This window comes from Canis lupus, chromosome 27, assembly GCF_048164855.1.
Source record: "Canis lupus baileyi chromosome 27, mCanLup2.hap1, whole genome shotgun sequence".
Classification (NCBI taxonomy): Eukaryota; Metazoa; Chordata; class Mammalia; order Carnivora; family Canidae; genus Canis; species Canis lupus.
The window spans coordinates 36,401,650-36,424,121 of record NC_132864.1 but is presented as its reverse complement, the minus strand read 5'-3'; the positions used below and the strand labels follow the sequence as shown (position 1 = coordinate 36,424,121).

Sequence of the window (22,472 nt, the reverse complement as noted above, 5' to 3'; positions counted from 1 at the left end):
GTGTGTGAACCATACTGTGAGATTTTATACTGAAAAACTATAAATATCTTGACATCAAAAACTACCAGGAAAAAAAAAATCAAAAGTAAAGGAAAAGGAAGAGGAAGCCAGAAGAAAAACACTCAACTCAAACTAGGTAGACAAAATCATACAAAGAGAGGAGCTAAGAACTGTTCGGTCTGCCACTTCCCACAGCCGTGAAGGATGAGGGTGTGGCTAGGTGGGCAAGCCTCCCTAGGGCATCACCTCCACCAGAGCCACAGCTAGTCCTAGGTCCGGCATCTGTCACCTCAAAGCAATTTTCAGACACCATTCATACAGCCTGAGTAACTGAGGCATGACCCAAACTTAATGAACTCTTCCCACCTATGCATCAGAGTGGCATTGCTGTCAGCAAGCTGATCAAATTCATAGAAGACAAAAAACCCAGATGAAAACAGTTTGGTTTGAGACACTTTCTAATCAAGAGCAAATAATTTTTCTTTCCAAAATAAAACATTTGCTTCCTAAGTCCATCCTTTTAAAATTACCACTCATAAATTACTCGTAGATTCTTCTATTTAGAATCCAGCACTAATCCCAATTTGAAATGATGGCATTTGCTTTCTGTCCAAAGCCCAGTGGGATCAGTGTTTTTAACTGTATCTGAAGCTTAAAATGAATCCTAACATGGTCAAGGACTACACTGTATTCAACTTTCAGAAACCTAGGTATTCTAATGAGATAATACATGAGGATTTATCCTACCCGAAGTCTCCTGTGGAGTGTCTTGATTTCCCTTTCCATGTCATGTTTTTGGTCCTGGAGTTTTTTAACTGTATCTGAAAACAGCACAGAAGTTTAAATATTTATTCTTAAAGCTGTGTCCCAAGGATTAATATAAAGGAAGGAGGTATTTAAGTATGACATTCAAAAAAAAGGTCATCCTGCCCAAAGACCTTTTAATACAAAACTTAAAAAGAAAAAAGGATGTTCAATCCAAGTATTAACCAACATTACTTTCTAAGGAAAATATCAAGTTTAAATCACAATTTCTGGATTGCTTCCTTCCTCAGTGTCTTAATTATGAAACAAAAAGTTAAGTAAAATCAATTGTTAAGAACACACACATTTTTGGCTCATAACCAATCAAAATAACACTGATTTCTATTAAAATGTGAACTTCTAATCAAAAGGGTTATTAAACTAAACTCATTATGAAAGCATAACTTTCTTTACACACTGGAATAAATTCCAGAAAAGTAGTGAATTAGCAAAATTTTTATAAGCTTAATTAGTTATCCTGGGGAGCTATTTACATTAATTCTATGGAAAAGTCTTTTTCTAAAGTAAGTGATATATTCATAAAATAAATCAAAATTTCTCAAATTATTTCTTGAATATGAATTTTCCTCAAACAATTCCACTGTCACTGTAAACATTTAATGAGTACCACTAATATGCAAAGTACCGGTCTAGACCGAGTGGGAATGCAAACACGAAGGCACAGTCAGGGGCAGCCCAGGTGGCTCAGCAGTTTAGCGCCACCTGTGGCCCAGGGCCTGATCCTGGAGATGCGGGATAGAGTTCGGCGTTAGGATCCCTGCATGGAGCCTGCTTCTCCCTCTGCCTGTGTCTCTGCCTCTCTCTCTCTGTGTCTCTCATGAATAAATAAATATCTTTTTTAAAAAAAGGCCCAGTGAGGCCCAGTGACCCTGGAACCAGAAATACATGGGAAGTCACATTCTATTTGGAGGTTCTGTTCAAAAGTCCATGCTTAAGAGGAAATGCTTTAGGAGGTGCCCATTGGTAACTGCCACCCAGTAAATTTATCACAGTTGGTTACTTTGACAGCTTAGGGACTGAGCATTTTCTTTTGGTCTAAGCACCAGAAAAGGCACTGACATCTGGTGACAAATATTCTGACTTTACCTGTCACCTTCTACTCCAGCAGAGCCCTATCCTTTCTGTGTTCCAACTCTGTGACTGTTGCTGCCAACACTTATATTTCTTTACACATCTGTCTTTACCACTAGACTGAAAACACTTCAAAGTCAGGAGCTATGTGGTGACTTCACAGCCCTAACACCTGGCACATGGTAGAGATACAAAATGGAATAAAGTATAACTACGTAAGCTAATGGAGGGAGCAAGAAGAAGCAATACAAAAATCAGAACCTAGGGGGATCCCTTGGTGGCTCAGTGGTTTAGTGCTTGCCTTTGGCCCAGGATCGAGTCCCACATCAGGTTCCCTGCATGAAGCCTGCTTCTCCCTCTGCCTGTGTCTCTGCCTTTCTCTCTCTGTGTGTCTCTCATGAATAAATAAATAAAAATCTTTTTAAAAATAAAATAAAAATAATAAAAAAATAAAATCAGAACCTAGGGTTTTTGTTTTGTTTTGTTTTTGTTGTTGTTGTTTTGTTGTTGTTGTTGTTTTTAGAACCTAGGGTTTAAAAAAAAATATTCCATTGACAGAACTGTACTCTTTATTATCAGGGATATCACCACCACAGATACTAGTGTGTCTGAGTAAATATTCCCTCCTATTCCTTATACTTACTTAGTAGCAGGAACCTAGGCATAGTGAACACTTGCATGAGGTTATCATATGCAATCAAAAAATTGTCCTTAAGGAGCTCCTAGCTGGATTAGCTGGAGGAGCGTGAGACTCTTGATCTCAGGTTGTAGGTTCAAACCCCATGTTGGGTTTAAGATCACTTAAAAATAAAATCTTAAAAAAAAAAAAATCTTCCTAGGGTGCCTGGGTGCCTCAATCAGTTGAATGACTGACTCTTGATTTAAACTCAGATCATGATCTCAGGGTCATGGGCTGGAGCCCCCGTCAGCTCAAAGCTCAGCAGGGAGTCTGCTTCTCTCTCTCTCCCTCTGCACACGCCCTGTACTCATGTACTCTCTCGCTCTCTCTCAAATGAATAAAGCTTAAAAAAATCTTCCTTAAGCTAAAAAAATTATTAGCTTTTAATCAACACTCTTAAGTAGGAGTGTGTTGTCTTTTCTTAGACTGTTCATCTTCCCCTTCTCAGTTCCATCAAAAACCTGTTCTGCTGTAACCTCTGTGACATGATACCTTTAATTCAATATTGATACATTCATGTTCAGATATTTTAATAGTTTTTAATTTCTTTTTTTTTTTTAGAAAGAGCACATGAGCCAGGGAGTGGGGCACAGAGGAAGAGGAGGAGAGAGAATCTTAAGCAGGCTCCGTGCCCAGCCTAGAGTCTGACACGGGGCTTGATCTCATGACCCTGAGATCATGACCTGAGCTGAAATCAAGAATCAGATGCTTAACCAACCAAGCCACTGAGATGCCCTCAGATATTATATACATGTAATTATATGTGTAATAATTATTACAAATATATAATGATGATATATTTTCTAAAGCTGGATAAAAAAATAAAGGAGATAAAACATGGGGGAAAAACTGGCCAATTTTGGTAGCCAGTAGTTAAGTCCCTCTCATTCATCATCACAAAACTGTTCAACAAAGTTGGGGCCTTTGAAATAAAAAGGGTTCAAAATTTACATTAACTCAATAAATACCTTATAGGTACCTACTTTGTAGCCAGCTTTTTTCTAGATGTTTAACATATAAGGGAAAGGGGAAAAGGATACAATCCTTACCCTCTTATAGACAGAAAAGAGGATGTTTTCATACAAAAAGGAATAAACTTTAAAGTCCATCTCTGTATAAGCTGCTTCTGACCTCATTTAATCTAGAAACTAAGGGTCAGAAGGGCCATTCAATTTGGTTGAGGGCAAAGTGGACACCAGTGAGTGAGTCCAATACCCTGACCCCTACTTCTGGAGCCAAGTATGACTCAAACCAGCATGGATCCTTGGCTCTCATATGACCTACATATAGATGAATTCAAAGTCTTGGTGATATTATCAGACTCAGATTAGAATGACAGTTTCTAGTGTTGGGAACATAGGAGTTACACCTTTCATTTACACTATATTTAAATGCAATCAATTTTTCTAATTAAAATAGGCAAGCAAAAAAGAGAGTGAATTTCTCCTCCTTGGCTAAAAAGTGTTCCTTTTCTGGTCACAAAGGATGTATATCTATCTATCTTTAGATAATTCACATTAGACAAATGACAGCAAATCTTACTATGGCTCACTTTCAACATCTGGTGTTATCTTGATTCTCAGGTGACATTTTAAGCCACTTGGCCATCTTAGACTGGTCATAAAATCCCAGACTTCATTCATTTCTTTGGTTCTTATTCTTCCCTCTTTCTCGAACTCTACATTTATGGCCACATTATCACTGCTTTTAAAAGAGCATTCTTCCGTACTCAGGCTATGTCTTATTAATTCTCTTAAATAGAAAGGAAAGGAAGCTGGCAGCCAATGGACATATTTAGGCAGAATAAAGTACACTAAAGTGTCTCTAGGCAATTTGACTTAAACTTCATGAACCATAACTGTATTTCCACTTTGTAACATAAAGTATTAAAAATGACAACAGGCTTTTCCTCCTCGGAAACAAAGGAGTCTCTAAGTATGCTCTTTGTTTTGAAGACTAGCTTAACAAAACTGCCATTTGGCCCAATTAACGATCATATGAATGGGCAATGTTAGTCTTCAAGTCTAGGGCCACTAAATGCAGTTTCCTTCCTCCTCCAAGTTTTTCTAGTATGAGGGACACTGCCATCTACTGTCTTCAACTCAAAAGCAACATTACATTCTATCAAAGAACAGAAGAACTACTATTATCTCATTTTTAATTATAAATTAAAACTCAGTTTTACAATGTTATTTTTATTCTAGAAATCAAGTAATTGCTATTCTCATTGGTATTAGACCAACTGTGCTCCAAACAATTCTGGGCACTGCCCTGCCCATTTAATAATGGGATTCATAATCTTTTTACCACCAAGACATTTCATTCCTGACAAAGAAGGAAAAAACAACCAGGCCTTCATTCTGGCCCAGTTACATGCCTATCACACATGCTGATGTTACCACTAGGCAAATACCATAATCACAAGCTCAACCTATGACTCCTGGGTCTGTAAAATCAATGAAAGCTCATAAGCAACCTTTCCTGCCCTCCAAATCCAAGAAAACCCTCAAGGTACTAATATCCCAGTGCTGTCATACCCTTACATCCAATCAAGTCCCTCCAACTAATATCAGGTGTAATTTCTAGAAAAAGGGAAAGGACAAGTGTAAATAATCAATTAAAATATCATGCCTTAGGGGCACCACGGAGTCTATCCAGCCCACCAGGCCACAGCTTTATCCCCAAACCAGAATTCCTGATGCTAAAAGGGGACACAGATGAGTTTAAAATGAACCATTTACTACTTTTTTTAAAAGAATTTTTTAAAAATATTTTATTTATTATTTATTTCAGAGAGAGTAGGTTGAGGGGAGCAGAAAAAAGGGGAGGGGTAGAGGGAGAGGAAGAAGCAGACTTCTCCCACTGAGCAGGGAGCCCAACATGGGGCTTGATCCCAAGACCCTGGGATCATGACCTGAGCGGAAGGCAACACTTAACCAACTGAACCACCCAGGCACCCCTGCTACTTTTATTTTTGTTTTTATTCCATATCCTCTGAAAAGTAGAACTTTTCCCCTTTGATTCTAAAAGTAATGTATCCTCACAACAAAAAGTCTGGGAAACAGAAAAGGGTTGCAAAATTGGTATTACTCATGGGGTGGCTGGGTGGCTCAGTTACTTAAGTGTCTCTTGGTTTGGGCTCATGTATGATCTGATCTAGGGTTCCTGGGATCAAGTCCTAAGACTCCAAACTCAGTGGCAAATCTGCTTCTCTCCCCCTCTCCCTAGGTCTCCCCCCTACCCCTGGCTCATGTGTTCTCTCTCTTAAATAAATAAATCTTTAAAAAAGTAAAATAAAATAAATAAGATTACTCATTATTTACATTTGCATATATATCTTTCCAGACTTCATGTGGTAAATCTTTTTCTTAAAATGAGATTATAGTATTTAAATACTTCTTCATAAGCCTTTCAACTTAACAACAGATAAATGGATATTTATCAATAAATACAGATCTGCAGCACTATCTGATGGCTGTGTTAGTACTCCCTCAGTCAGATATACGATTTGTTTTAACAACCTCCTATTAGCAAACAGAATGGTTCTACAATTTTGGGTATAAACATGGTAAATGTCTTTACAAACTTGTTCATATATTACGTGAAGGCACATTTCTAGAAGAGGAAGAAGTAATGGACCGTTTGAACTATCGACAGGATGCATGTTAATCTGTTAGAAGGTTCCAGCTCAAGAATGCAGAAAATTTTTTTGAGAAGTCACCATGTTATAAAATTTAATGCATAGAATACACTGAAATCAGTATTTCTTAAGGAACAACATTATGCTGGCCACCGTTTCAGCATAATGTTGTATTTACAACTTTTATGATTTTAGTTACAGAAGTAATACATCTCATACTCTACTGTCCCATTACCTTCTTTATTCCATCTATGGCACTTTGTGCCATACACACACACCTGCCTAATTTGTCCTCACTGGTGTAATGACAGCCATAGTAGGGATGCACTGGGCACATGGGTTATTCACCTAGATCTCAACTGTTGAAAGTATAGGTAGTTTCCAAGTTTTTGTAGTAAGCACCAATTCTGCAACATACATATCTAAGTTTATATTTGCAAACTTATAAGAATGTTTCTAAAGAACAGATTTCTGGGGCAGCCTGGGTGGCTCAGCAGTTTGGCGCCACCTTCAGCCCAGGGCCTGATCCTGGAGACCCTGGATCAAGTCCCACATCAGGCTCCCTCCACGGAGGCTGCTTCTCTGTGTCTCTGTGCCTCTCTCTCTCTCTCTCTGTGTGTCTCTCATGAATAAATAAATAAAATCTTAAAAAAAAAAAAAAGAACAGATTTCTGTAGGTGGATTGCTAAAGTACTGCTTACTTTAATTTTGAACAATACTCCAAAAGGCTGAAAGCAATTGATACTCCTTCCAACAGTACATGAGAGGGTCTTTTTCTCCTCTCTTACACACTATCAATCTCTTTTATTTTCCACACCTGCTAAGTGAAAATTGGCATCCTGCTTTACTTTGAGTTTCTTTGCTTTTTTTAGTGAAATTGAGGGTCTTTTTGTACCTTTTCTGCTTACCTATTAATACTTTTTTTGGCTAATGGGTTATCAGGCTAATGGGTTATCATAATATCACTGATGTATAGGATCTCCTTATATATTTGATATGTGTTACCAATTTCTCCCAATGTCCTTTATTTATGGTACTTTCATTTTGCTGAACTGAAAATTTCAATTATATACAGTCAAATATGAGACTTCCTTTATGGCTTCCCAGTATTCTTTAACATTTTTTCATTTAAGTAGGCTCTAGCCTGGAGCCCAATGCAGGGCTTGAACTCATGACCCTGAGATCAAGATCTGAGCTGAAATCAAGAGTCAGATGTTTAACGGACTGAGCTACCCAAGTGCCTCCTCCTAACATTCTTTAAAAAAAGCTTTTCCCACCACAGAATTATACAACTCTCCTCTGTTCCTTCTGCTACTTCTCTACTCTCAAGCCACCCTTGCTCACCACTGTAAGTAGTGTTCCATGTGAAAGTACAAGACCTGTGTTAGATGTCAGGCCCCAGCCCCCAATCTCAGGAACTATAGCAGGCATGAAAGAAGCTATACATAATTGCAAGCACACACAGAGCATTACTACACAAACACTAAGTGGTTGGTAAGTAAATTCATTGTAACTGATGGGTACATCACTCAAGCCATACCTGCGATCTCCCTGGTACCACTACCCTCAACACCAATCAGCTTTGGTTTGCTGGACTAATAGTGAGTCAAATCATTAACTTCATTTCTTTGGGCTCAGCTGAGTTGCTTCCTTCTGCTATTTCTCTTTTAAGATACTAAAATGTCCAAGTCCTGGTTGGCCTTACTTACTTACAAAGGACAGGGATAACTAATATTAGTGACTTCGACTTCTACATGTTTCTCAACAATTATGAAAGCTACTGTTCTAAACATCGGCCTCTCTCCTCAATGCAACGACTGGCTAAAGGCTTTGCTGATGACACATGCCTACAGGGTATCTTCTTCCAGAGGTACAGGGACATCAATGGATGGCTTCAATCGAGGCAACAGCGGGGCAGCCCCAATGGCCCAGCGGTTTAGCACCGCCTTCAGCCCAGGGCGTGATCCTGGAGACCCCGGATTGAGTCCCACAAGAGGCTCCCTGCATGGAGCCTGCTTCTCCCTCTGCCTGTGTCTTTGCCTCTCTCTGTGTGTGTGTCTCTCATGAATAAATGGATAAAATCTTTAAAAAACAAACAAAAAAAAAGGCAACGGGTAGGGGTGGGTGTATGTGTGTGTGTGCACCTGTTTCACTGCTGGGCCAAACTGTCTTTCCCTATGTGTGGTCTTCGTTTCAAGACAACATGGCAGCCTGTCGTTACCTCAGGCATGGCTTTACTTCTCTTTCTGATACCAAAGTCATGGCAGGAGCCCCTGGCACCATATTCCCCAACTTATTTAGAAAAAGAATTCAAGCCTCGGGGCAAACACCAGAGCCAGCACTCTACAGAGGAGAGGGTGGTACAACTTCTGGCAATCCTTTATACCACAGCCTGAAACTGCTCCTGGTCCCAGGCCCTATGATTCCTGAGAAGGTCTTAGTACCCCAATCCCCAAAGTCTAACTGGGAACATCATTACTTATAGCTTCAGTATTCTCCTGCACAGATTTTTCTGCTGTTTGAGTTCTCGATATTCCCAATTCCATCTGCTATATATCTTCCAGAAGTTACTCAAAATTGTGGATCTACTGATGAAACCCCTCACCTACTTTCTATCTTTGATTTAGGCTCATTGTAATTTTTATATTACATGGCAGGACCAAGTCACTAAGACTTTGGGAGGGAAAGGAAGTATATGTGTGGCCTCAGGCCATTGTCTTGAACCAAAAGTCTCAACAGTATTGCTGAATGAATTTTACAACAGATCTTTCTAGTTTGGAATGTTAAATCCAAATACTATGAAAAAGTATGGCAGGCCAGGTCTAAGCAATATGGCACTGACATTATCTGGATACATATCAGGTTCTTTTTTAACAGTTTTTATTTCTCTGCTGATATCTGCTATTTATTCATTCATTGCAAGTGGATTTTCCTCAATGTCCTGGGTACAGTTACAACAGCTGCCTTAAAATCCTGTCCACAGGGCACCTGAGTGGCTCAGTCAGTTAAGCAACCCACTCTTGATTTCGACTCAGGTCACGATCTTGCAGTTGTGAGACTGATCCCCCACACTGGGCTCCCTGCTCAGCAGAAAGTCTGTTTCAGATTCCTTTCCTCTGCCCCTCACTCCACTTGGACACTTGTTCACTCTTTCTCTCTCAGATATATTTAAAAAATATATATTTAAAAAATAATTTAAAAGAATAATAAAAAAATAATAATAAAAAATAATAAAAATAAAAATAAAAATAAATAAAAGCCTGTCCACTAATTCCAAAGTCAAGGTCATATTGGTGTGAGAAATGACTACTGGGGGATCCCTGGGTGGCACAGCGGTTTAGTGCCTGCCTTTGGCCCAGGGCGCGATCCTGGAGACCCGGAATCGAATCCCACGTCAGGCTTCCAGTACATGGAGCCTGCCTCTCCCTCCGTCTATGTCTCTGCCTCTTTCTCTCTCTCTCTCTCTCTCTCTCTGTGTGACTATCATAAATAAAATAAAAAAATAAAATAAAATAAAATAAAATAAAATAAAATAAAATAAAATACTACTAATGCATAGTTTCTTTTTAGGGTGATGAAAAAATTCTAAAATTAACTATGGTAATGTATGCTAAAATATTCTACAGGAGAAAAATCTCAATTTTCCAGAGCACCTGGCTGGCTCACTCAGTGGGGTGTGCAACTCTAGATCTTGGGGTTGAATTCAAGCCCCATGTTGATTGTAGAGATTACTTAAAAATAAAATCTTTTTTTAGGATTTATTTATCTGAGAGAAAGAGAGAGACAGCACAAGTGGGAGGAGCAAAAGGAGAGGGAGAGAGAATCTCAAGTGGACTTGGTGCTGAACACAGAGCCTGAGATGAGGCTCCATCCCAGGACCCTGAGGTCATGACCTGAGCTGAATCCAAGAGTCGGACACTTAACCGATTATGCCACTCAGATGCTCCCTTAAAAATAAAATCTTAAAAAAAAAAAAGAGAGAAGAAAGTCTCAATTTCTCAAGTAACAGCGTTCCCCGTTATCAAGTCCCTTATACCAAGTGCTGACTTAGCATCCATCAATCCCCAAGTGCTAGAATTCACTAAGAAATAAATTAACTCTTATCAGACTATAGAGATAGAATAACGAGTTTCAATTAATACATAAATCTTGTTTGGATCCTGGTTCCTATAGAAAACTAGAAGAGACATTTTGGGGACAGCTGAGAAAATGTGAATATGAGCTATCAGAATTATGGAATTATGCCAAATATTACTAGATATGATTAGGAGAAGAATATTTTGGGGTTGCATACTACATGTCATGAGGTCTATAATTTGCTGTTAGCTGGTTGTTAACACACACACACACACACGGAAGGCAAATATTGCAAAACATTAATAACTATCAATTCTAGGCAATGGGTGCTAACTGTACCACGCTGCCAAGATTTCTGGATATTTGAACTTTTCATTTCAAAATAATTGGGGGGGGGCTACATGGCTAAGAAGAAATTTCATTCAGGATTTTCAGCCACTTCATAATTAAAATCCACATACAGTTAACAGAATTTTTATTTTCACAATGATTTTTCATCCCAGGAATCCTGATCAGCTAACATTTTTCTACCTATTGCCCCAATAACCACATGATGTCACTCTTTCCGTGTTCAAATCAAAAGTCTTGCAAGGGAAAAAGCTGTTATCAGTACTTAACGGAAAATGCACTCAACTTCCAAGTTAATCTGAAAAAATTTAGAACTTTTTACATTTAGGAAATAGAGTTAGATAACTCCTCTCAGTTCAGAAACAATGAAATACAGACTAGACATAAATGTTAAACTGGAAGTTTTTAAAAATTTCAGATAAGAAAGTTTTATCTGTAGGACTATCACTGTCTCCAAGAAAACAGTCTACGGTCAGCTACTTCAGTATCCAAATGTCTCAGAATGTTCCAAATAACCTTGGGGTCAAACCACAAAAGCCGGGCCAACTAGCCAGAGCTCAGAACTGCCTCAAGACATGTTTAGGAGGACTCCTGCAGATGACCCACTCTCTCCTGGAACTAGTTCAAACCTCCCCACCTCTGCAGCAATAGCACATGAGATCTGGCACAATGCTGTGTTTGCTGTCAAGGAAAAATACACTGTCAGAGCCCAATGGAGCAGTATCATGAACCACAAGATTTAAAAGCTTTAACCAATGTATCCAAAATAATCATTTCCATTCTTTTTTTTTTTTTTTTTTTTTTTTTAAATTTTTTATTTATTTATGATAGTCACACAGAGAGAGAGAGAGAGAGGCAGAGACACAGGCAGAGGGAGGAGCAGGCTCCATGCACCGGGAGCCCGATGTGGAATTCGATCCCGGGTCTCCAGGATCGCGCCCTGGGCCAAAGGCAGGCGCCAAACCGCTGCGCCACCCAGGGATCCCTATTTCCATTCTTTTTGTCCCCACCTAGGTATCATTAAAGTGTATTACAACTTAAAATCTGCTAACATTTGAGGAATCTAAGATGCATTATTTGGAAATAATTCCAAATTTACGAAAAGTTGCAAAAACTGGTACAAAAAGCACCCATATACCATTTTCCTCAGATTTGCCTATGTTAACAGTTTACCCACCTGTTTTCATTATTTGCTATCTTGTATCCCTATTTATCAGTCTCTATCTATCTCTGATGTTTTTCTTGAACCCTTTAAGGATATACATCATGGTCCTTTACCCCTAGATATATTTTGTGTGTGGTTCCTAAGTATAGGAACTGAAATACAGCATAGATATCAACTTCATAAATTTATACATGTTTATCTAGCATCCACTTTTGAACAGTTTTGTCATACCATCCTTTATGGCATTCTCCCTACAGCACTAGACCCAGGCTAGGCACAGGTATTGCATTTAATTGTCATGTCTCCCTAGGCCCTTTTAATCCGGAATTTTCCATAGCTTTTATGACATCTTGTGTTTTTAGTAAAACATTCTTATTTTTTGTCTATTTCATGTTTCTTTATGATTAGCTGAAGTTATGCCTCAGCCAGAATATGGCCCAGCTGATACTGAGTCCAATTCTGTGTGCCTCTGTCACTTACACAATCACTCAGTCCAGTGTTGCCCAATTTTTCCACTGTATAATTTCTGGTTGTTTCTTTTTCCTCACTTGCAACATAATAAATAGTCTGTGGAAAGACATTTTAAGATCACCCGAATTTCTGCTCCTCATCAAACTGTCAACACAGAAATGCTCTGTACTATTCTGGCAACTTTTTTATAAGTCTGAAATAATGATAAAATAGTTTGAAAAAACTTAAAGCAACTTAAAATCAGAGTTTCAATTCTATCAGATCATAAAATCTCCTTGGTAGGGAGGAAAATCAGATAATAAATAAAAACCTATGCCTTACACATAAGATTATGAAGAACGGGTTTCTTTTGTCTTCATGTGTTTGCAATCACTAGAAGTAAACAATAAATGGCTTTTCCTAAGACCTAGAAAAATATAGTAACAATCAGCTTTTCCGTTAAATAACTTTCCATAAACACGCACAGTTTTAAAGCAATGGTTCCACTTAACAGTTTCTCCTTAGGAACAAGACTATCACCTAATGTATGAAATATGCTTTGCCACATGCATATTTCTGCGGGCCACCGTGTGTGCACCAGAGTGCACAGAGTGACCAATTTTCATTCTGTTTACTGAATGAGAACTATCCCCACTCGTTAACATGGGAAGGACAAAACAAAAAGGAATGAAAAGTTCCCCTATCACTTACTCTCTAAATCAGAAATAATAAGGTTGTCGTGGAGTTTTACAGCTCGGTGTTGTTCTACTTCATCTTCAAGTTCAAAGATGGTTTCTTTCATGTCGCTCCTTTCTGTCTCTTTTTCTTCTAGCTCTGATCTTAGTTTCTCTAATGTCATATTCAATTCTTCTATTTGTTTCTTAGCTTCTTCTTGGAAGGCTCGGTATTCATCTTCAACCTATATAGAATTGATAGCATGGATTAGAAAAGTTAAGAGCTTCTTTAAGATAAATTCTAGAATGGAAGTATACACTGTTCCAAAGAAAGCCAAACATGAATTCCTAGGTATGAACTAAAACCACCTGTATAACTGTTTAAAAGTATGAAAAAGTACAATAATATAAGATTTTATGCAATATGTGTAAGCATATTTGTTGCTACATCACTGACAAATTATATTAACATAACACTATACTTAACTAGATTATTTATGAGGAAATTTTGGAAATTTTCTCTTCTCCAAAGTTTGGACCAAAGGCAAGCATTTGGTTAGTAATTAACATCCATTCCCAACAACAATAAAAAGATGTCTGATGTGTGACAGCTTCATTACCAAAATAAAAATGGAAAAAAATTCTCAAATTCTCAAATACTGTCATTGCAAAAGTATCAGCTCAAAGTGCCCTCCAACATACATGCTCCAACAAATAATATATCCCCTAAACTGTATCACTAAACGTCATCACTAAAAAATTAAGATCTAAATTATTTAAATTTTGTCCAAAGATATATTAATGTGTCTTACTTTCAAAATCACTGCACTAAAATAGGAAATAAAATGTAAGATAGAATAATTGGATAACTCATGTAAACAAACACTACACCGGCAATCACACGTGGCACAGACCCTTGGCCGGTGTGCCAGCAACCCCGGGCTCTAGGTTCTGCATAAGTCCTCATTATCATGCTAGGGGTAAAACAAGGGGGCTGGACCCATGACCTCTAAGGTCCTCACCACCAATAAGACCTAGTCCTCTAAGGAATAGGAGCGGGCAGCCCGGGTGGCTCAGCGGTTTAGCGCTGCCTTCAGCCCAAGGCGTGATCCTGGAGACCCAGGATCAAGACCCAGGATCGAGGCCCACGATGGGATCCCTGCATGGAGCCTGCTTCTCCCTCTGCCTGCCTCTCTCTCTCTCTCTCTCTCTCTCTCTGTCTCTCATGAATAAATAAATAATTTTTTAAAAAAAGGAACAGGAGCCTCTGTACTCCAAAAATATTTTAAACTCACAACAGAATTCTATTTGAAAAACTATAACCACAGGAAAAGACAGGGTAGACATTGCTGATCCCAAAGACTAAACTGCTAGCTCTATCTTTTCTCTGTCAAAATACATTCGAGATAAGGAGGTAAAATTGCACAACACGATCCCCTGGGCACACCCAGACTAGGAAAAATTCTGTTGTCATTTTAGTCCCTTTATCTCAGAGGTAGGAAAACAGTAGTAAAACACAAGTGAGTGAAAGTGAACTATTTTAAAAATACTTTAGACTGGGGGTGCCTTGGTGGCTCAGTTTGTTAAACATCTGCCTTCAGCTCAGGTCATGATCCCAGAGTCCCAGGATCAAGCCCTGCATCAGGCTCCCTGCTCAGCAGTGAGTCTGCTTCTGACCTCTAGACCTCTGCCCCTCACCTCACTAGTGCTCTCTCTCAAATAAATAAAATCTAAAAAAAAAAAAAAATACTTTCGATTGTATCCCAATAAAAGAAAAACCATTCTCGAGCTTTAAAACAAAATCAGCAGGATGCCTAGGTGGCTCAGCGGCTAAGCGTCTGCCTTTGGTTCAGGGCATGATCCTGGAGTCCTGGGATCGAGTCCCACATCAGGTTCCCTGCGTGGAGCCTGCTTCTCCCTCTGCCTGTGCCTCTGCCTCCCTCTCTCTCATGAATAAATAAAACCTTCAAAAAAATAAAATAAAATCTGCCTTAAAAAAGTGAATGACATATCACCCAAGCAATACTAGTTTTCAGTAAGCGTGGTGTGTACTGAAGCTGCATAATGCTGATCCAGAACATTTTATCTACTTAAACAATACCTTTGCAATGGTATCCTGCAATCGATTGGCATCATTTCGTGTGTGAGCTAGATCTTCCTGCAGGCTACTAGCCAGAGTCTCTGCTTTTTCTTTGTCCAGCCTAACACTCTCCAGAAGATCCTGAATATCAGATTTGTCTCCAGAGTTATGGATGGAATACAGCTCTGCCACTTTCTGCTTTTCATTCTCCAGCTGGGCCTTTAGGCGATTCATCTCTATCTGATCACTGGCCACTGTGGCTTTATACTCTTCTAATGTGGCTGCCAAGGCTGCTTTACCCTTCTGCTCAGACTCAATAATACGCTCCATATGGTGATTGCGTTCTTTGAGTGCCCCTATCATTTCTTGAGCCTCCTTGTTGTCTTGTTCTGCCATCTTCAAAGTATTGCTTAAATGTTGTTGGACACCAAGAAGCTGCTCTCGTTCAAAACGGGCGTTCTCTGCTAGATCCATATAACGTTGCTCTAATTCCATATAGCGTCCGCTTTTCACATCCTCATCTATGACATAAGAAATGTGATGCTCATCGAGAAGAGAGCGGAAATACTCAATTTGTCGGCTAAAGTGTTCCAACTTATCACTCTGTTGACATAAAGACTCCATAAGAATAACCTTCTCTTCTCCAAGCCTTTCATTTTCACTATTCAGTTCCTGGGTTATCTGCTGTAAATCAGCTAGCTCTTGCAGAGTTGCCTGAAGTTCCTCACTCGTGCTGTGTTGGTTCTCTTCCATCTGGTGTATCCGTTCTGTCAAGCAAGCTACAGACACTTCGCTCGCATTGCCACTGCTCCCCTTCCGGGAGCGCTCTATGCTCGGAATGCCTTCGGACTCTGAGGACGATGGTGCATCCAGGGCATCATCGCTCGATGTGAGGGGCTGGTACACCTCACTGCACTCGCTGTCTAGGTTGTCCATAGAGTTACTGTGCTGGTGGTCCATGAGGGTATTTTCATCCTGACTCAAGAGATCCTCCACTGAGCCAGGGGCAGAGCCTTCCACCGAAGAGGTCAGGGTCCCTCCTCCATCACTCTGGTTGCCAGGGGTGATTTCTGGGCTCAGGGACTGATAACCAAAGAGTTTTTCAGAATTGTCTAACCTCTGCTCTAGGGAAAAGCCCAGCGCATTCAACCTGTCCTTTAACATTCTGTTTTCGTTTTTCAGCTGGTTGAGTTCTTCCCGGATGGCAGTATTCTGTTCCTGCAACTGCAGTAAAGTGGACTCGACGTCAGTTGGCTGGTGAGCAATGATGGCTTCCTTCTCAGATTTTTCATCACCCTCAGAATGATCCTCATTAATGCCCAGCTGAGCACGCATGTCTCGGAGTTCATTTCTCAAATGTAAGATTTCCACGTCTTTGGTTTTTGCCAGTGTGAGAAGATCTTTCACTTTGGCTTCCAAAGCAGCTTTGTCACTGATCTGGTTGTCCGACTTGGACTTGCTCATACGAACGTCACATTCTGTAGTAGTGCGACTGCGGGAACGCTTGGCCAATGCCACATCATTAGCTCCCTGACCCGCCGAAGGTAGTTTTTTGCTCTGGTTTAGTCGGGTTCGCTCACGTAATCTTTCTCTAGTAGAACTGGATTCTTTATTACCTATGGAAGTACTCCGCTTGGTTGAAGAACTTGTGCCTTAATGTTTAAAACAAAGAATGTAAGGCAAAAACATTAGCAAGGAGGCATACAGGTTATATCAGAGAAAATCTAGAGACCCTCACGTGGATTCTGACCCACATTAATCTTGTCTTATATTCTGGTTACTGTAAAATTCTATTTCCTCAAGACCAGATCATTCATCTTTTAATTATCAATGAAAAAGAAGTTATACACTGAAATGGACACTTCAAAAGGTGAATTTTACAAAATGTGAATAGTATCTCAATAAATTAAAATTATAATTAAAAAGTTACACATTAACTCAAATCCTAAACCATGGTTTTAAACAGGTAGCCAGGGACCTAACATTCCAGGGCAAGCTAGACAGATGAAGCGGACGCTAGGATTAACTAGTCAGGTAGCAAATTAACTGTAAATCAGATGGTAAAGAAAGATCAGAGATGAGCAATAAGGGAAAGGCAGCCTCTGGACAAACCAAAAATCTAAGCTACCTACAATAAACACAAAAGTATGATCAAAATTTTTTAAAAAGTGTGATAAAAATAAGTGCAAAAAGTTCTTCACATCGTAGAATGCCACATAATAGTACCAATAACATTAGTTATAATATAGCTACTTAGCATTTATTTTACAAACACAGATGAACACCTCATATTCATTAATTTATAGAAGTCTCATTGTTAACATAATGAAGAAACTCACACAGAGATGTTAAATAATTTGCCAACATCTCACACGTAATAAGTGATTGGGCTAAGATTCAAAAACAGGCAAGGAATCTGGCTCCAGAATCTGCAACTTAAGTAAGTAGTATTTTATGCTGCCTCCCAAAATGTTAGAAAACAATAACTATTTATGTTAACTAATGATGGCATATTATCAAATATGCTACAGGAACCACTATTACCTGACTACTAAAATTCTAAACCTGTGAAAATTGACATAGTCACATGTTTAATACACAAAGAACAAGAATATGCTTACCTATAAACATTTAAGAAATAATTTGCTGCTTTTTATTTTGAAAAATAAAATCTAGACCTATTCAGTAAGAATTCTGTAAGAATCTGCTAGTTTTTTATGTGGCAGGCACCAGGCTACAGAAGTATGAGGAAGCAAAAGATTGATATGGTATAGGAAATAGCCACTAATTCTGGCAAGGATCAGGTGTAAAGCAGGGGAGGGCATTCTGGCCAGCCACAGGACAGGACGAGGAAGCAGAAGTGAACAAGACACATAGTAAGGAAAAGTAAGGTCACACAATTAATGCAAGCAGCAGGGGAAGTTTTTATGGGGCCCTGAACGCCAAGGGAACTTTTAGTGAGTTCCACAGTAAATGTTCAATAAATGTTCTGGAGCAGGGAAGACATATAGGGAATGGCATTTTTATGAAAATGAACCCAGAGGCTGCTAAGTGAAACCTCTGAGAAAGAAGAGAGGCCAAGGAGGAGGGGGGTGAGGCAGAGCAGTTAGAGTAAAGGAGGGCCTACATTTGGGGAGTGAGATGGGGATCTCTGCAAGAATAGAGAAGGAATGATACATCTGTAACAGATTTACGCAGTAGAAAGAAGATGAGAAACAATTGCAAATGGAGACCAAAAAAGGAAAAGGGTGGTATAACCAGAAGTATTCATTCTCTACCCCATTTCTGTAAACAGTACCAAACATCCTTCTTTTCCAAACCAAAACCCATCCTAAGAAGGAAAAGATCTGGGCAAGCCTGAGAGAAAAAAGGAAAAAGCAGTCAGTAATGAGGAGAGGGACTGATAACACCCCAAAAGGAAAGGAGAGGTAAAGAACAAGAAAGTAAGAGACAGAACATAACAAAGACAAGCTTCCCATCTGGGATTAGTGTGCCCAGTGGGCAGATGAAGAATGTGAGTTACAGACACATGAACAGGTCTTAGAGAAGTCACGAGGAGTACATAAACGTACAGCAGATCCACTGAAGAGTTAAGGATGTTTTCAGGAGATGAATTGTGTCCTCCAAATTCATGTGTTGAAGCCATAACCCCCAGTACTTCAGAATGTGACTGTATTTGGGAGTAGAGTGATAACTTAAAGTGGTACCTATATTAACATGGGGTTTGTTACAGTGAGCCCTAATCCAATCTGACTGGTATCTTTATAAGGAGAGGAGACCAGGACACAGACACAGAGAGAGGGATGACCAGACAATGAAGAGACAACCAACAAGCCAAGGAGGCCTCAGAAGAAATCAAACCGGCGGACACCTTGATCTCAAACTCCCAGCCAGTTTTGGTGAGAACTACGTGTCTGTTATTATTTTTTTTTTTAAGATTTTATTTATTTATCCATGAGAGACACAGCAAGAGACAGAGACATAGGCAGAGGGAGAAGCAGGCTCTCTGCAGGAAGCCCGATGCGGGACTCGACCCCAGGACCCCAGGATCATGCCCTGGGCCAAAGGCAGACGCTCAACCGCTGAACCAACCAGGCATCCCTACGTGTCTGTTATTTAAGCCATGCAGTCTGTATTTTGTTAGGGGACCCCAGCAAACTTAATACAGAGGTACAAAGCTGCCTCCGGTAGGACAATACATACAGGGAGGAGATAAGTGAATTCAGACTGTGAGGGGAGGTAGCATTTGTCAGTGGGGAACCTGGGTCCAAATGTGAGGTATCTCTCCCAGTAGATTCTAAAAGCTGGAAATAGGAAAAGATACAGATGGTATTAGAGTACTTATCTTCCTTCTTACCACAAAAGCTGCAGTGTTAAGTGTGGCGATGACCTCAGGCTTGAAAGTAAAAGACTCAAGGGACAGTCCTTACTCCATCAGCTCTACAGCCTGGTACAAACTATTACGGTACCCAATAAATATTTTCTGAACAAATGAATGCAAGGCCTTAGGCAAGATACTTAAGTATCTTTAAGTGCTTGAAGCATAGCTCTCACATCTCTAAAATGAAGATAGCAGCCTCTACCTCAAAGGGCTATAGTGAGGATAAAATGGAACGGTGCCTGGTGTTAACAGTGCCTTCCATGTTTCCTCCTTGTGATCATACCATATGACTAATATAATTAACCTCGGAACATGATCTGAGATAGAAGGATGAGTCCACAGAAGGTCAAAACAGGAGAGAGGACAGTAGGTACACCTGGGTTAGGAAAAAGTCTAATACACACACAAGGAGCTAACAGCCTAAATAATGATGATAAAGAAGGTCTGCTACATTTTTGACAATGTGCTTCCATCAGCTGCATTACAAATATGTGATCTTTGGATGCCTGGCTGTCTCAGCCAGTGGAGTAGAGTATGTGACTCTTGATATTGGGGCTGTAAGTTCAAACCTCATGTTGGGTGTAGAGATTACCTCAAAATAAAATCATTTAAATAAATAAACAGGGGGATCCCTGGGTGGCTCAGTGGTTTAGTGCCTGCCTTCAGCCCAGGGCTTAATTCTGGAGTCCCGGGATCGAGTCACGCATCGAGGTCCCTGTGTGGGGCCTGCTTCTCCCTCTGCCTGTGTCTCTGCCTCTCGCTCTCTCTGTGTTTCTCATGAATAAATAAATAAAATATTTTAAAAAATAAACAAACAAACAAACAAACATGTGGATCTTGTGTTTCCTGGAACTTCTGAAGTTTTTTTCTGTAAGTATAAGAAGTAAAATATAGGGACGCCTGGGTGGCTCAGCGGTTGAGCGTCTGCCTTTGGCTCAGGTCATCATCCTGGAGTCCCAGGATCGAGTCCCACATTGGGCTTCCTGCATGGAGCATGCTTCTCCCTCTGCCTATGTCTCTGCCTTTCTCTCTGTGTCTCTCATGAATAAATATATAAATAAATAAACAAACAAACAAAACCTTTAAAAAAAAAGAAAAGTAAAATTTGATAGTGTTATTCCTTAGACTACAGGAGGAGTTAACTTATGGACTCCATCAATCTAAAGCCAAACTGCTGCTAATGAATGAAGAACAAACGGTAGAACAGGAATGAATGGATCCAGGCACTGATCGTCAAAGGCTGCTAACATTGAGGCAAGACAGACAGCAAAATGAGGTGCTACTGGTGGATAGACAACTACTATGTATGAAGGAGTTTTGGGGGAGAAAAAGGAACCTGAATCTGTCCCATCAAGGCTCTAGATCCAACGACATTAACAGTAAATGAACAAAGGAACATGATCAAGGACACCAAGGGGATATAACACCAAAATCCAAGTCACAGGAAAATGTAAGTCAAATAACTAGTTTCTATAAAATTTAAATTGTAAGAAAAAGAATTGGTTTAAGAAAGAGTAACAATTATTATATATGGACCTTAAGTGAATTCTGATCCACAGACAGTTAATTATACATAAGAAAGGTTTATGAAAAAGTTGGAAATTTGAATAAGTATTTCTTTATATTTATGATTTGAGGAATGATTAATAATTATTTTAAGGGCTGATAATGGCATCATGATTATATTTTTAGGGGAATCCTTATCTTTCAAAAATAATTATATATTTGTGGATAAAATTATAGGACACCTAGAATTTGCTTCAAAATAATGAGGGAAGTGGGTATCAAGAAATTAAGACTGGCCATTAGTTGATAAGGGTGATGAGTACATGGGGTTGAAATACAAATACTTTTGTCCATGCCCAATATTTTCTTTAATCAACAGAACCCCTTAAATACCACTGTACTCTGCCATTCAAACAAAAAAGCAGTTTAACTCTTACTCTGAATGTTGCCCATACCTGTGCTGATCTTGGACTTGTTCTCCACAGTGGTCATGGCAGGGGCCGAGGCTGAAGATCCTGTGGAAGGGCAGGTGCTTTTCTTTCCTTTAACACCATTAGTCACTGTCACCCCTCCAGCCATTCCAGCTAAGAGGTCATCACTGCTCTTGGTCTAGAGGCAACAGAAAATAAATTGACTAGTTGATGAAGCAAAAGTAAATAATATTTTAAGACTAAACAAAGCTCTTGGTTTTTACATCGAATTCAAGATCAGGAGCTCTATAAAGATTTTCTGACAGTTACCAAGCAGTACTTCATACTGCACTTCAGAAAAAGAACCTCTTTACTGGTTTATAAATAATCACACATATGAAATATGAAAATCATATATGTAATCGAAGATTTTATGGAAGCCTACTGGGCACCCACACGTGCCAGTCAGTGAGAGATAGGAAACAGTGAAGACATCCTCTTTGTTACTCTTTCATCTAGGACAGGACTTATAAATCATATGAGCATTACCACACAGGCTCTGAGGAAAAGTTCTATAATGCCACAGAAAATGCCATCCTGTAATTTCTAGAGAGAAATACCCCTGGGAATCAGAAATAATTTTTACTGCTTTAAAGTAAAGCACTGGGCAGCCTGGGTGGCTCAGCGGTTTAGCGCCACCTTCGGCCCAGGGTGTGATCCTGGAGACCTGGGATCGGGCCTGCTTCTCCCTCTGCCTGTGTCTCTGCCTCTCTCTCTGTTTCTCTCATGAATAAATAAATAAAATCTTTAAAAATAAAATAATAATAAAGTAAAGCACTGATGGAGCCATTATTTTGAAATTTACTCTTTTCACCTGACCTAATTTTTTTAGCAGTCTAATTTAGGCCAAAATTGAAAGATTTTTTTTTTTTTTTAAAGCTTAGGTAATATATAAATAAAAACTAGGGAATTTAAGGTTAGAGTGAGGGTTAGTCAGCCTAAATGATCATATTGCTTGAGAAAGAGCCTTTGTAATACTTATTTATATTTTACAGACTGAAGAAAATACAAGCTTTTTAAAAAGAATATAAGCATCAACTATACTTCAATTAAAACAAAAACAAAACAAATACTGTGTGATGGGGTGATAATGTGATGGGGTATAA

At 39.3% G+C, this 22,472-nt stretch overlaps 1 protein-coding gene across 9 annotated transcripts in view; it reads right to left on the bottom strand.

Moving 5' to 3' along the window:
* Positions 1 to 22,472, bottom strand: part of SPECC1L (sperm antigen with calponin homology and coiled-coil domains 1 like) — a 140,593-nt gene that overhangs the window by 73,465 nt on the left and 44,656 nt on the right. For all 9 annotated transcript variants that reach the window (XM_072803403.1, XM_072803412.1, XM_072803404.1 and 6 more), the window contains 4 exons: positions 21,352 to 21,505; positions 15,031 to 16,661; positions 12,967 to 13,174; positions 748 to 821 (listed from right to left, as the gene is read on the bottom strand). In XM_072803403.1, the coding sequence (XP_072659504.1) occupies positions 748 to 821; positions 12,967 to 13,174; positions 15,031 to 16,661; positions 21,352 to 21,505 (2,067 nt within the window). The remainder of the gene's footprint in view (positions 1 to 747; positions 822 to 12,966; positions 13,175 to 15,030; positions 16,662 to 21,351; positions 21,506 to 22,472) is intronic.